This window comes from Neomonachus schauinslandi, chromosome 15 (assembly GCF_002201575.2).
Source record: "Neomonachus schauinslandi chromosome 15, ASM220157v2, whole genome shotgun sequence".
Classification (NCBI taxonomy): domain Eukaryota; kingdom Metazoa; phylum Chordata; class Mammalia; order Carnivora; family Phocidae; genus Neomonachus; species Neomonachus schauinslandi.
The window spans coordinates 42,350,185-42,363,449 of NC_058417.1; the positions used below are offsets into that span (position 1 = coordinate 42,350,185).

Below are 13,265 nucleotides of genomic sequence, written 5' to 3' on the forward strand. Positions count from 1 at the left end.
ACTGAGTTGAGTCGCTCGGTTCTGCAGGACCTGGGTTCAGCTGCCAGACACGGGCTTCCACCAGGGGGCGCGAGGACTCCGCGTTGTTTCACTATGTCCACCAGGTGGCGCTTCCTCCCTCCTCTGGCCCCCACAAGGTCGGGGAGCCGGCCGGCGGATCCGCCTGGACTGATTGGGAGACGTACAGCTAAACTATTTGCATTATCTTGAAAGGACCGCGCTGAGTGGTTGAGGTATAGAAGAAGAAGCTGAAACGGGCTCTCTCATTGGCTTAAATTCCCCCCGGCGTCCACATCCCGGTCAGATTGGGCCCGGAGGTCAGTCGGAAGCCGCGGGCCTAGTGGCGACAGGGCACCCAAGTCCGGGTAGTGGGCGCTGCAGGGTGAGTGCCTGATGGCCGAGCGGCTGGGGTAGGGAACCCCCCAGGGCAGAGCGGGTGGGGGACCAGGGTGGGAGACTGTTGGCCCCGCCCTGACTCCTCTTGGCTTGCCCCTTCTCCTGTTTAGGAGTTGGAGAGGTGCATCTAGAGAAGGAGGGACAGCGACCCTTGGCACCTGCCTCCACCCACCCACCGGGGTCCTCTCCGCCCACCCGGGCCCCACCCACGCTCCCCTGGGGTTGGAAAAGGAGTCTTTTCAGCCGCAGCTTCTGACCTCTCGGGGTGTCTCACTCACTCAGGTATAGAGCTTTGTTTGCTCCTCTGGAAAGTGGATCAGTGGTTTACGGAGGTGTGTGCCGGGGTGGACCGTGGAGGTCTGCTCACAAGGAGGCTTGTTCTTGCAGAGTCGCTCAAAAGTGGGTCCCCAGGGCTCGGAGCCGCTGAGTATGGGTACCGAGAATGAAAGCCCAGAACCAGACTGCCAGAAACAGTTCCAGGCTGCAGTCAGTGTCATTCAGAACCTGCCTAAGAATGGTGAGGGCACGGGGACCTGCATTTGGGGGTCAAGAAGATTGGGGTCTGCCTCTGATCCCTGCAGTTGATGCAGATAAGTCCCTGCCTGGGCTGCCCTGGGGATCTCGTCTGCCTCCTGCCCCTGTCCCGCTGGGTCGGAGCCCTCGCCATCTCTACCCATTACAAGGGTGGTTCATCCCATCTCCCTGAGGATGATGCTCTGCCTTCCACTCCCACCCCTCTGCCCAGGCTCTTACCGCCCCTCCTACGAAGAGATGCTGAGATTCTACAGCTACTACAAGCAAGCTACCATGGGACCCTGCCTGGTCCCCCGGCCTGGGTTCTGGGACCCAATCGGACGATATAAGTGGTGAGCTCCCTACCGGCCGGGCAAACAAGCCTCAGCTGTCAACCAGCCTCTCACAGCTCTCTGCCCCCCAGGGATGCCTGGAACAGCCTGGGCAAGATGAGCAGGGAGGAGGCTATGTCTGCCTATATCACTGAGATGAAGCTGGTGGCACAGAAGGTAGGGAGAGGCTGCAGGCTTCTTTCTGTCCCCAAGGTCCCAGCTAGGTGGCCTGTCATCTGCCTTTCCAGGGCTGACCCCCATTATGTTTCCTGCACACTGACACACCTGTAGGAATTACCACCTTCATGCTGTCTCCCCAACCATGCGTGTCTCTGGTCCCTGACGGGGCACAGGGTGGAGGGGCATGACAGGGCAGGAGCAGGGTGGAGGGGACCTGGCTCAAGGGGGGATAGGAGGACAGTGGTAGGAGGGGCAGGCCCCTACCCAACAGACCCCCTCCCCCACAGGTGATCGACACAGTGCCCCTGGGCGAGGTGGCAGAGGACATGTTTGCTTACTTCGAGCCCTTGTACCAGGTGATCCCCGATATGCCGAGGCCCCCGGAAACCTTCCTGAGAAGGGTCACAGGTCAGGCCCCCAGGCTGTGAGCTCCACAAGTGCTGAGTGAATTTTCTTAGGTCCAGGCAGGGGGGCTGCTCAGTTGGAGGGGGAATTTGGGGGCAGAGGGCTCCAGGTGATGTCCCTGTAGGGACTCCACCCAGTGCCCCTGCTGGCGTGGGTCTCAGGCAGAGCTCATAGCTGATGGGGAGCAGGGGTTGATCTCACTGGGAGGCACCAGCCTCTTCCCAGCCCCACCTCTGGGTGCCATGTCTCAGCAGGTTGGAGAGAGCAGGTACTGAATGGAGATGTTGGGGCTGCCCCAGAGCCTCCCTGCCTCCCCAGGGAACCAGCACCCCCCAGTCCAGGTCAGTGCCTGGGCCGGAGGGACAGAGAGCCAAACCCAGAGCAGGGGTGGGTGGGGGGCTTCCCGTGGGGTGGGTAAGGGGAGAAGGCTGGATGCCACGCCTCATGCTCACAGATACTGAGACCTCCTGTGCTTGCAAAGGCCGGGGGGCAGGTTCTGGGATTCCAGTGCCAGGACCTCACTCCTGGGACCTGTCTCTGCCTCCTGTCTCTAGTGACCCCTGAGCAGCTGCCTCTGCCCCATTGCACACCCCTCTCCTTCTTCCATAGCCTCCCTCGTCACTAATGTTACCTCCCCTTGCCCAGAGTCCCGGCCACCTAGGGACCTGGACTCCGAGGTTTTCTGTGATTCCCTGGAGCAACTGGAGCCTGAGCTGGTGAGACTACCCATCATTCCCTGCCTTCCCCACCCCACTGGGCCCTTGCTGCCCTACCCCCACCCTCGGACCTGTGCCTCATCTCAGCAGGTTTGGACAGAGCAGAAGGGAGCCCCTGGAGGAGAGCCTGACACCAGAAACAGCTCCCTGCTCCCTGCAGAGAAAGGTGAGCCCTTGCCCGACCCTTCACCCGCTTCTGCCATTCCCTCTGGTTCTGGTGTGCCCCAGGCTTTCCCCTGACTGCCCTCTTGGGGCGGAGGTCAAAGTCTGGCACTGGGCACCTGCCAAACAGCCAGACACCAGCCTGGATGGGCAAAGTCCCTGCCCGGCCCCCTCTCTGTAGGCTTCCCATGTGAGACTGTCAAAGGACAGTGATTTCTGTCCTGTCTCCTTCTAGAACTTCCAGTGGGCCATGTCCTTTAAGGGCTACTTTCATAAATATTATTTCCTTTCTTCCTCTGAGTAAGCAGGTCATTGAGTAGCCCTGTGAAGGCAATGACCTCTTCCCCCAATTTTCAGATGACAAAATGAGGCTCAGGGAAGTTTCTGACTTACCCAAAGTCACACAGCTAAGTGGCAGTGCTGGGATTCAAACCCGTGGCAGCCTGTTACTCAGCCACTCGAATGGACTTTATAAAAGGCACACTTTACAAGGGACTGCACTCTACTATTACTTTTCCCCAGACCTGCCCCAGCCTGCCACCACCCTGTCCCTAGCTGAGTTGCCTCCTGAGCCTCGTTCCTTGTGTCTGTGCTCGGCAGAGGGCAGCGCGCTGGGGCCCCAGGAATTGGACACGTGGCTGGTGGGGACAGTTCGGGCACTGCAAGAGAGCATGCGGGATGTCCAGGGGAGACTGCAGAGCCTAGAGAGCATGCCCAGCCTCCCCAAGCAGGTGAGCTGCCCCCAAGGCCCAGGGCAAGATTGAGGCAGAACGCTACGGGTCTCTACTCCAGGCCCCTCATGGAGCCACTTCCGTCTTTTTGTCCTAACTCCCCACCTGCCCACATCTCTGACTTCTGCAGAGAATGGTGTGACTCGTGTGTGTCACAAGCAGGGCAGTCGGGGGGTGGGGGTGCTGAAGGGAGAGTGGGAAGGGCCCTCCTTTCCTGCTCTTACCTCCCTCTGCTGGAAGAGAAACTGAGCATGAGGGCTAATTCCAACAGTCTGGAAGGCCAGGATGTGCGTGCTCTTTGCACTGGGGCTGGGGGTCCCTGTTGCCCCTTCGTCAGGACTTCCGTTCCCAGATTTAGGGTTTGCTCCCAAACAATTCAGCCCTTGCACCCCTCACTCTCTCCCCTCTCCTAGATCTGCTTGCCCCTTACACCTGGGCTCCTGAGCTCCTGCAGCATGGCTCACAGCCACCCTTCTCGGAGCCCCCGCTGAGTGCCAAACACAGGATTTACATTATCTCATTTAATCCACACATCGGATGAACTAGGTTTGCTTTTCATTTCCCTTTTACAAAGGGGAAACCAAGGCTCTGAGAGGCTGGGTAATTCAGCCCAGAGAGGAACCTCACAGAGCTGCTGTGAGGATTAGATAAAATAATGCCCCCCCCAGCCCAGGAAGGCCTTCTCCAATGGGCTCCATTGTTACTATTATTATTATTATTATTATTAACAACATCCAGTGATGGAGCTGGGAGTGGCCCCAGGTCTGTCTCCCTCCGAAGCTGGGACTCACCACTGACTCTGAGTGGGTCTGTTCTTGAGAAGCCTGGGGTCATGGGGGCAGGAGACGGCTGAATTGCTGGATATGGGGGATCGCTTGGGTGACCCCTGACCCCCTCGACAATGTGGGTGGCAGGGATTTCCTCAGATTCACCTTTCAACGCCCACCCCTTCGAGGCTTTATTTACTTATTTATTTGACCTTTAGCTAATTTTACATGCTGAAGATTTTAAAGACTCCACCCCGAAATAGCTGGTTTTCCATCTCTAAAAATAAGAACATTCTAGTACCTAGCCCAAACGACAACATTTTAGCACACAAAGTCCTTCATATTATCAAACACCCAATCCAAACTGAAATCTCCCCAGTTGTCCTGAAATCGCCTTTGCCAGCTTCTCTGTCCAGTCAAAACGTGCTGCGTTTGGGTCCTCTGTCCTTTAAGACTCCTTTCATCCAGACCAGCCCTTCTTCCTTGCTACTGACTTATCGGGACTGGGCCAGTGCAGTGGTCCTGTAGAATGTTCCTTTTTGGGTCTTTCTGATTACATCCTCGTGGCTAGTTTACATGACCAGATTATGTCAGATGTGATGTTCTTCACATCAGGGGACACAGATCTGGATGTCCCACCATAAATGATTCTTACATGGACCACCAGCATAGATGAAGGGGTGACAGTCGGATCCCATCACCGTTGGAGCCAGGGAATGTCCAGCTTCCCCATTAACCCCACTGGCCACGTGATTTTTGACAATTGATGGATAATCCTTGCCTGGATCAATATTTGGAAAAAATGTTGATTTTTAATTTCTATTATTTCTTTACCATATATTAGGTTTCACTTTTCTGTAGCGTGTCATCTAGCAGTTCCCTGAAGTACAGTGCCTTATGGAAAGGCAGAATAAAGGCTTAATTCTTTCTCTTTAATTACCTATTTTAAAGTAGGGAGTTGATTTAACAGCCACCTCAATAGTGACAAATTTCCAACTTTGAGTATCATTATGGACTAATGGATTTTAAAGATTCAGTATTTCAGTCAACTGAAATTAATTCTTTGTGATGCTTACACTGTCACAATTTTGGTCAATGGAGACCCTTTCAAGCTGGGTCCTATGTTCTCATAACATGACCTCATTAATCTTTAAAAGCTTCCTTGCTTTCTGGTACAAGATGTCCCACATTCACCTCTACCTTCCCTGCTCCAGACCTGGAATTAGCCTCTTCTCCAAGGAGCCCGGGCTCCTTTTAGCAAAGGATGATAGTTGGAAATGAAAATCTGAGCACCATTTGAAGTATGTGGCACATCCTTTATAATACTGGGTGTTCAAGCCACACCAACAGGGCCACTGATTTGTGGCCGAGAAGAGACAGCCTGGAAGCCAGTCTCTCCACCAGGCAGCCCCTCTAGTCCCCTTGGCACCTGGGACTGTCCTGGGCAGAGAATGTGGGAGGGAAATGGAGGTCAGCTGTCAGGGACACACTGGGAACCCCAGGGTCCCCTCCCTTTTCGTGGTGCAGATTTGGGTGCAGTGCCTTCTTTGCTCCCGTTCTTACAATCTTAGGGAGGCAGCTCCCCCAGACGAAGCTCCCGCTTACTTCTGGAAGCAGGTTCCTCAGGAGGGCCCAGTCTGTGCTGAAGCCTGGGCTGACCCCTGACTCGCTCCCTCTTGGCAGCAGAGGACCCCGCCCAGTGCCCGGCCATGGCCCCTCAGGCTCTCGGGTCCCACGGTGCTCTTCTTCCTCCTGTGGCCCTTCATCGTCCAGTGGCTCTTCCGACAGTTTCGGACCCAGAAGAGGTGACTCTCAGTGGAGGGGTCTCTGCAGCCAACTAAGGTGGCCATGAGCCCCCTGTCCTGCTGTGCCCTGAGCCTTCCTAGGGTTTAGGAGAAGAACAGCATCAACTGCGTCCCCCCCACGACTCAGTGTTGCCTTTGCACCGCTCCCTTATGGGGGGGGGGGCATTTAAGAGCCCATCCTTCCCCGCGACTTCACTCGGACGCCTTCTCCCCTCCCACCCAAACATCGAGGCTCCCTGGTGAGGGTGTAGGAGTGGTGCACGTCCCGGGTTCTGGGTTGGCCGTGACTCGGGGGCGGGGCTGCCGGGTCTCAGCCTCTGCCCTCCCCTCCCTCTGGGTCACCTGACTCTTCTCCCACCCCAGCCTCTCCGGGTGGAGGGCCAGCTCTTGGGCAAGTTGGGACTTGGGCTGGGGCCTGGAAGAATGATTGGCTGAGAGGCTGAGGGAGGGAAGCCCGGAGGCCCGGCCGAGTTGGCGGGGAGGGGAGTGAGCTGCGTTTTGCTGGCCTCCCTCCCCCTGCACACAGACACTCAGGACGTCTTCACGGAAGATTCACTTACAAATGAATGTTTCACTAAATAAAATAAGACCTTAATCTTCTGCCGTCTGGGTCCCCACGGAGTGAGGCGGGAAGCCGGGTCCGGGCGCGCAAGGCACAAGTCTTCCCTGCCCCTCCCCCAGCGCCCCCCGAGGACCGTCCCGAGAGGCCGGCGGTCTTCCCCCCGCCCGCAGCAGGAGCGGCGAGCACAGGGGCCGGGGGCCGAGGGGGGGCGGGGCGGCCGAGGGAGGGGCGCGGGGGCCCTCTGCTGTCGCCGGGGGGTGGGGCCACGGCGTGGCCCCGCCCCCCGCCCCGTCGGAGGGGAGGCCCGGCGAGCTGGGGTTGGGTGCGGGGCGCGGGGAGGAGAGGAAGCCCGCGGGGCCCGGGCGGAGGCCGGGTCCCAGCGCGGAGAGAAAGGCGGCTGCTCGTTGTGTCGAGCGCGGGCCGCAGGGATGGGGCCCCGGAAGTGCCCACCGCCCGCTTCCCCCTCCACAGCTGGCGTGACCTCCGCGCTCGGGCTTTCCCAGGGAACTTTCTGGAAGGCCAAGACCCAGCGGGAGCCTAGGCCCCGCCCCGCCCTGAGGGGTGGGGGCGGGGCCGGGCGCGGGGAGCCCCCGTCGGGGTGGGCAGAGCGCCCGCGTGGGCACAGAGCTGCGGGTGCCGCCGGCTGCTCGGACTCCGAACTTCTTTTTCCCACCGCCTGGCGGCCTTGGTCTCTCGCTGGTCTGCTACAACCCTGTCGCGTCCCCTCCCCCTTCGCCTCGGGCCCCTCTGGCTCCAGCAGTGGCCCGTATTCGGTGGGGAGCTCGCCACTCTGAGCGCCTCCTAGTTTTAGCGCGTGAGAGGCCACTGGCCAGGAGCCCCAACTGCGGAGGGCCACAGCAGCCTTGAGCCCCTGCAGCTGCCACCCCCTGGGCCCCAGGACCTTCCTGCCCTCGGTGAGGAAGAGGCAGTTCTGAAGGCCCCTTCTTGGAGACCCTTAAACTCCTGAGTTCCCTCTATCCGCTCCGGGCCTTGACCACTACCCGAGGCTGGCTATCATTCGACCCACTGGAAGCCTCAAGTCACTCCGTCAGTCCTTCTCTCAAGGTGGGGAGGGCGTCCCTCAGGGCAGACACACAGGCCCTGGTGCTCCCTGATCCAGCCCAGGGGCACAGGCAGAGACTGAATAAACCCTTGTGCTAAAGCTGGACCCCAGCAGGGGTGGGACCAAAGCGGTGCTGGGGATGCAGGAATGGGCACACAACTAGGTGTGGGACTTGGGCAAGCTTCGTAACTGCTCTGAACCTGGGTTGCCTTGTTTGTAAAATGAGGATGAAGATCTCATTATAAGGCAGTCCTGGGGTTTTTGGTTTTGTTTTGTTTTGTTTTTAATTTATTTATTTGAGACAGAGAATGAGAGAGAGAGAGCACATGAGAGGGGGAAGGGTTAGAGGCAGAAGCAGGCTCCCTGCCGAGCAGGGAGCCCGATGTGGGACTCGATCCAGGGACTCCAGGATCATGACCTGAGCCGAAGGCAGTCGCTTAACCAACTGAGCCACTCAGGCGCCCTTTGGTTTTGTTTTTTAAGATTTTATTTATTTGTGAGAGAGCACAAGCAGGGGGAGCAGCAGATAGAGGCAAAGGGAGAAGCAGGCTCCCTGCAGAGCAGGGAGCCCCATGCAGGACTCCATCCCAGGACCCCGGGATCGTGACCTGAGCCGAACGCAGACGCTTAACCAACTGAGCCACCCAGGCGTTCCCAGTCCTGGGTTTTAAATGCCCAGGACATGTAAAATGCCTGGCAATGGGTTAAAACTCAGCTAATATCAAGGTGCCTGGCCTCTTGTTTGACAGAATTCTAGAATTCCACAACCTATCATTCTGCCCTCCGCTCCCCACACATGACAAATGAGCCCTGTCCAATAAACTAAGGGTGGCTGGGCTCAGCTGTTACCTTTCAATCCCCCTGAATGAGGGTACCCAGGAGTCCTCTGAAGTCTGAAAATGTGGTAACAATAAAGAGATCTCTGACTCCCATTCAAGTTCTCTGCAAAACCTCTTTTCCTCAGGGAGCTGTCGGTGTGAGGGGGAGCTCTTGCTCACAGGAGTCTCCTGCATGACTGATGAAGGAGCACAAAGAAGGGCAGGCTTTTCTCGGAAGCCCAGGGACTGGAGTGGTCAATTTCAAAACAGGTGGATGTGCCCCAAAGGCACTCTTGCTTGCTTCTCCCTTGGGGGATGCCCATCACCACCTCCCCATGGAACCATTCCTGAGTTCCCAGACAAGTCCTTTCTTTGGACATGACGCTTGCTCTTTATAGAACGTCCTTCTTCATGCTACTGGGCCTAAAAACCCTTCATCCTTCCAAGAGAGCCAAGAAGACATGTCCCCCACGAATCCTGTCCCTAACTCCCAACTCCTGAGCAGCTTGGCTCACAAGCTCCTTGCCAGGATTTTCCTCATTTGTCGTTTTGACTCACAGTGGTTTAATGGCCTCTCCACACTGTCCATGTGCAAGGATGACATTTTATTCATCATTGTTCCTTCCTAACAAATGTTTACTAAATGAAGAAACGAGGGCTTTAATTAGGCTGAAGCTGTTGGAAATAGAAAGGAACTAAATCCAAAGTTCCTGAGAAAAAAGAGAATTTTGTTTGTGAAAGAAAAATGACACGAGGGTCAAAAAGACCTTCGTTCTAGCAAGAATTGCCACTTAGTTGTCATGTGACCTTGGACAAGTCACTTCATTTCTCGGAGTCTCAGAGATTTCTTATCTCTAAAATGGAGACAATCATTCCTACCCTAACTCACTGGGCTGTGGTGGGGTCAAATGATTGTGTGTAAAAAAATGTTATATGTTAGAAAGAGGCCAGGATGTAAGATGTTGCTATTAAGAAAGAAATAAGAATGGGTCACGGGTGTGTGGTAAGAGGGAGAGGCTGTTACTACACTGAGATTTTTGGCCTAAATGATTACAGCGGAGAGTTTAGGCTACTCCGTGGCCCTGTCCTCTGGGCTGGAGCTTGGAATCTGGAGAATTTTCTCAAGGAGACTGTGTCACCTTCCCTCCCCCATGAGTCTACCCCCAAAGTCCTGGGCCAGCATCCCCCTGCCCCCATTTCTGGGCAAGACCTTCTCTTTCTTTGGCTCCGTTCCCTCCCGGTGCTGCCCAGCGCCCACTGATGAGAAGAACCTCTATGGATGGAGAGACTGGGTGATTATTTAAACTCAGGATTAATTTTGAACCTTCTCCCCCACCTCCCCACAAAGAGGTCCATCATCTGGCCCGGACTGCCTTGTCTGAGCTCAGGAAAGGTTCCCAGTCGGCCCCAGGAGGCCATTTTCTTCGACAGAAGCTGAGGCCCGGGGGCGAGGCCTTCCCACCCCGGGTCTCCTGGGAGCCCCAGGTGCACACCCCGCGCTTTCCGGATCCCAGCCCGGGCGAGAGGCTCGGTCACGGCCCACCGGCCCACCGTTTTGCACTGGTCCTGGGGCGGCCGTGGCCCTGAAAGACTAGGCCTGGACTGGGGCTCGGCCACTTTCGTCCAGCGGTCCCAAGGCCAATCCGAGGGTGGAAATCACCCGGGACTCGAACCTGCCTTCTCATCCTCCAAGGCCTAGTCCGGGCTTGCTGCACTAATGCAGTCACACTGTCCCTTTAAGGCGGCACTTTTTATTCTTCATTTGTTTACTTCTTCATACGCTTTTCGTTTTTTTCAAAATACGTTCACGATATCCTTCCGCAAATGTCAGTCCCAGGCATTAACCACACACACCTTGCAGCCATTCCTGTAATCTTAAGAATCGAGAGTTATTAGCCATAGGCCAACATCTCTCTTTATAGGATTTAATCCTCTTTTACACTGTAGGGACTACTTTTTAGGAATAAACCATTTTTGCTTTAGCTAACAAATGTTTATGACCTTCGGAACCCTTCCGCTGAGGACAGAATACGATAATACCCTTTAAAACGCACCTTTTAATAAAAATATTCTGTGTAGGCCCTCAGAGGCCATCGAATCTTCTCGTATTCCTGAAGCAGAATGGTATGGTCCAAAGCCCGCCCCATCTTCTCTGCGATTGGCTTTCCTTCTTCGGCGAGACGTGTGACTCCTGGCCAATGGTCACTCACGTTTCTCTAGCGAGGGCTGTGCGATGGAAGGAGGCGGCCTGGAAGTCGCCCCCTACGCGTTCTTGGATTGGCTACGTCGCACGGCGCGCGAGGACGGCGGGCCTGAGGGATGGGAACTACGACTCCCAGCTTCCTGAGACGGGGACCCCGTTACGCATGCGCATGGGCGGGGCGGACAGGCTTCTATATAAAAGGGGCGCAGAGGGCTGGGAGGCAGCAGTTGGAAGTTGGCAGGTGGAGAGGCAGGTTGGGAGGGGAAGTCGGGGGAGGAGGCGGAAGAGTTGCTGTCGGAAGGGGGAGGAGGGAGGGGGGGAAAAGAGGAGGAGGCGGTGGAGATCTGAGCTGAGCCGAGCATCGAGCCAAAGGGGAGATGAGTTTGTCTGTCCTCGGCTGAGGCTCCGGCCGGGCCTAGGGAACTGGGAGCTCGGGTTGGAGCGACACCCGTGGAAGTGGGAGGAGGTGGCTCTGGGACTTTAACCCCTTGTGGGCGCTGCGGCAGGGGATTTAACCCTTTGTGGATTCGGCCCCTCGGAGGCAGCGTCATCGGGTAGTTTTAACCCCTTCGGGGCTGGGTTTAACCCGTTGGACTTTAACCTCATCTCCTTGCCCACCAACTCCTCGATCGTGGGGGCGCTCTGCGGGGAGGCTTGAGGTCCACCCCCTTTGCACATTACGTACTGTTACTGCTGCTGCACCCCCTTGGACCCGCTAGCTGGCCGCGCTGTGGGCACTTAACCCTTTACTGACTTGAGCTCTCCCAAGTTGCAATTGGAGTTTGTTTACAGAAGGACTGGCTAAAGGCGTCACTGCAGGAATTACAGACCGAAGAGGACTCTGCTGGACATTTTTTAAAAGAAAAGAAAAACCTCTTTTTTCCTTAAGGACTTACAGCCAAAATTTTTCAAACTTCGAGAAGAGGACTCTATTAGTCATGGCCGAGCCACTCTTGTCAGAATACCAGCACCAGCCTCAAACTAGCAACTGTACAGGTGCTGTTGCTGTTCATGATGAGCGGAACCCCGATCGCCCCCCAGGCGCGGAGGAGCGGGTGCCCGAGGAGGACAGTAGGTGGCAATCGAGAGCGTCCCCCCAGTCGGGTGGCCGTCCGGGGCAGGAGGGGGAAGGGAGCTTGGAGCCGCAGCCGCCTCTCCTGCAGACCCCCGTCTGTCCAGAACCTAGCTGCCCGCAAGCAAGCAAGAAGGGCCAGAATGGGGACGACTTGTCCGCTGGCGGAGCCCCCCCGCCGGCGGCTGGGGGGGAACCGAGGCCCGAGGCCGAGCCTCTCGCACAGCCATGTCATGATTCCGAGGCCAACAAGTTGGGGGCTCCTGCTGCAGGGGGCGAGGAGGCGTGGGGACAGCAGCAGAGACAGCTGGGCAAGAAAAAACATAGGAGACGCCCCTCCAAGAAGAAGCGGCATTGGAAACCGTACTACAAGCTGACTTGGGAGGAGAAGAAAAAGTTCGACGAGAAACAGAGCCTGCGAGCTTCAAGGATTCGAGCTGAGATGTTCGCCAAGGGCCAGCCTGTCGCACCCTATAACACCACGCAGTTCCTCATGGATGATCACGACCAAGAGGAGCCGGATCTCAAAACCGGTCTCTACCCCAAGCGGGCCGCTGCCAAATCCGACGACACCAGCGATGAGGACTTCATGGAAGAAGCGGGCGAGGAGGATGGGGGCAGCGACGGGATGGGAGGAGACGGCAGCGAGTTTCTGCAGCGGGACTTCTCGGAGACCTACGAGCGGTACCACGCGGAGAGTCTGCAGAACATGAGCAAGCAGGAGCTCATCAAGGAGTACTTGGAGCTGGAGAAGTGCCTCTCGCGCATGGAGGACGAGAATAACCGGCTGCGGCTGGAAAGCAAGCGGCTGGGCGGCGACGACGCGCGTGTGCGGGAGCTGGAGCTAGAGCTGGACCGGCTGCGCGCCGAGAACCTCCAGCTGCTGACGGAGAACGAACTGCACCGGCAGCAGGAGCGAGCGCCGCTGTCCAAGTTTGGAGACTAGACTGAAACTTTTTGGGGGGAGGGGGCAAAGGGGACTTTTTACAGTGATGGAATGTAACATTATACACATGTGTATATAAGACAGTGGACCTTTTTATGACAATAATCAGAAGAGCAAATCCCCCCGGCTTTGGTTGGTTTGGTAAATTTAGCTATGATGTAGCTTGCGTGCTTTTCTCCTGTTCTTTAATTATGTGAAACTGAAGGGTTGCTTTTCTTGTTTTCTTTTTAGAAGTTTTTTTTTTTTAATGTGTAAGTAACTTGACCAAGTTATAATGCATTTTTCTGTTAAAAAATCCCCTCCTTAAACGGAGCTATAAGGTGGCCAAATCTGAGAACCATTAAATTCATTCTAGCTATAATAAATTTAATATTTGTAAATGTAACATAGTTTCAGTGTGATTTCTAGAGCTAATTCAAAATAGTGCTGATTTATTTTAAGTGATTGCATTGGGGGGGGTAAAGAAATCATTAAGTTGGTCAGTTTGCAAAAAACAATCTTTAATGGGACAATTTTCAATTTGCTGATTTCTCCCTTGAATGGGTTTTAGTGTGCTAAATATACAGTTCAGGCAAAATATAAAGATTAATTATC

General features: G+C 55.8%; 2 protein-coding genes across 9 annotated transcripts; both read left to right on the top strand.

Moving 5' to 3' along the window:
- Positions 1-329: 329 nt before the first annotated feature.
- Positions 330-6,604, top strand: ACBD4 (acyl-CoA binding domain containing 4). Of its 8 annotated transcripts, none has more exons than XM_021681605.2 (11): positions 330-382; positions 507-678; positions 784-913; positions 1,142-1,262; positions 1,334-1,418; positions 1,709-1,829; positions 2,081-2,167; positions 2,436-2,542; positions 2,630-2,708; positions 3,305-3,435; positions 5,886-6,604. In XM_021681605.2, the coding sequence occupies exons 3-11, from the start codon at positions 826-828 to the stop codon at positions 6,009-6,011; spliced, it is 945 nt and encodes a 314-aa protein (XP_021537280.1). In that variant the 5' UTR covers positions 330-382; positions 507-678; positions 784-825; the 3' UTR covers positions 6,012-6,604. The 8 variants fall into 8 exon arrangements, with proteins under 8 accessions (XP_021537280.1, XP_021537282.1, XP_021537281.1 ...); XM_021681607.2 differs by having other exon boundaries at positions 5,889-6,604; XM_021681606.2 differs by having other exon boundaries at positions 2,633-2,708.
- A 4,291-nt stretch (positions 6,605-10,895) lies between these two features.
- HEXIM1 (HEXIM P-TEFb complex subunit 1) lies at positions 10,896-13,056 on the top strand. Its single transcript, XM_021681754.2, has one exon. The coding sequence runs from the start codon at positions 11,592-11,594 to the stop codon at positions 12,669-12,671; it is 1,080 nt and encodes a 359-aa protein (XP_021537429.1). The 5' UTR covers positions 10,896-11,591; the 3' UTR covers positions 12,672-13,056.
- The last annotated feature ends 209 nt before the right edge of the window (positions 13,057-13,265 follow it).

What these genes read in the sequence shown, in the direction of transcription:
- ACBD4 (XM_021681605.2), top strand. Translation starts at nt 826, where the DNA reads ATGGGTACCGAGAATGAAAGCCCAGAACCAGACTGCCAGAAACAGTTC. An exon ending in CTTCCTGAGAAGGGTCACAG is followed by an intron (nt 1,830 to 2,080) that starts GTCAGGCCCCCA and finishes ATGTCTCAGCAG; the next exon opens with GTTGGAGAGAGCAGGTACTG. An exon ending in CCTGCTCCCTGCAGAGAAAG is followed by an intron (nt 2,709 to 3,304) that starts GTGAGCCCTTGC and finishes TGTGCTCGGCAG; the next exon opens with AGGGCAGCGCGCTGGGGCCC.
- HEXIM1 (XM_021681754.2), top strand. Translation starts at nt 11,592, where the DNA reads ATGGCCGAGCCACTCTTGTCAGAATACCAGCACCAGCCTCAAACTAGC.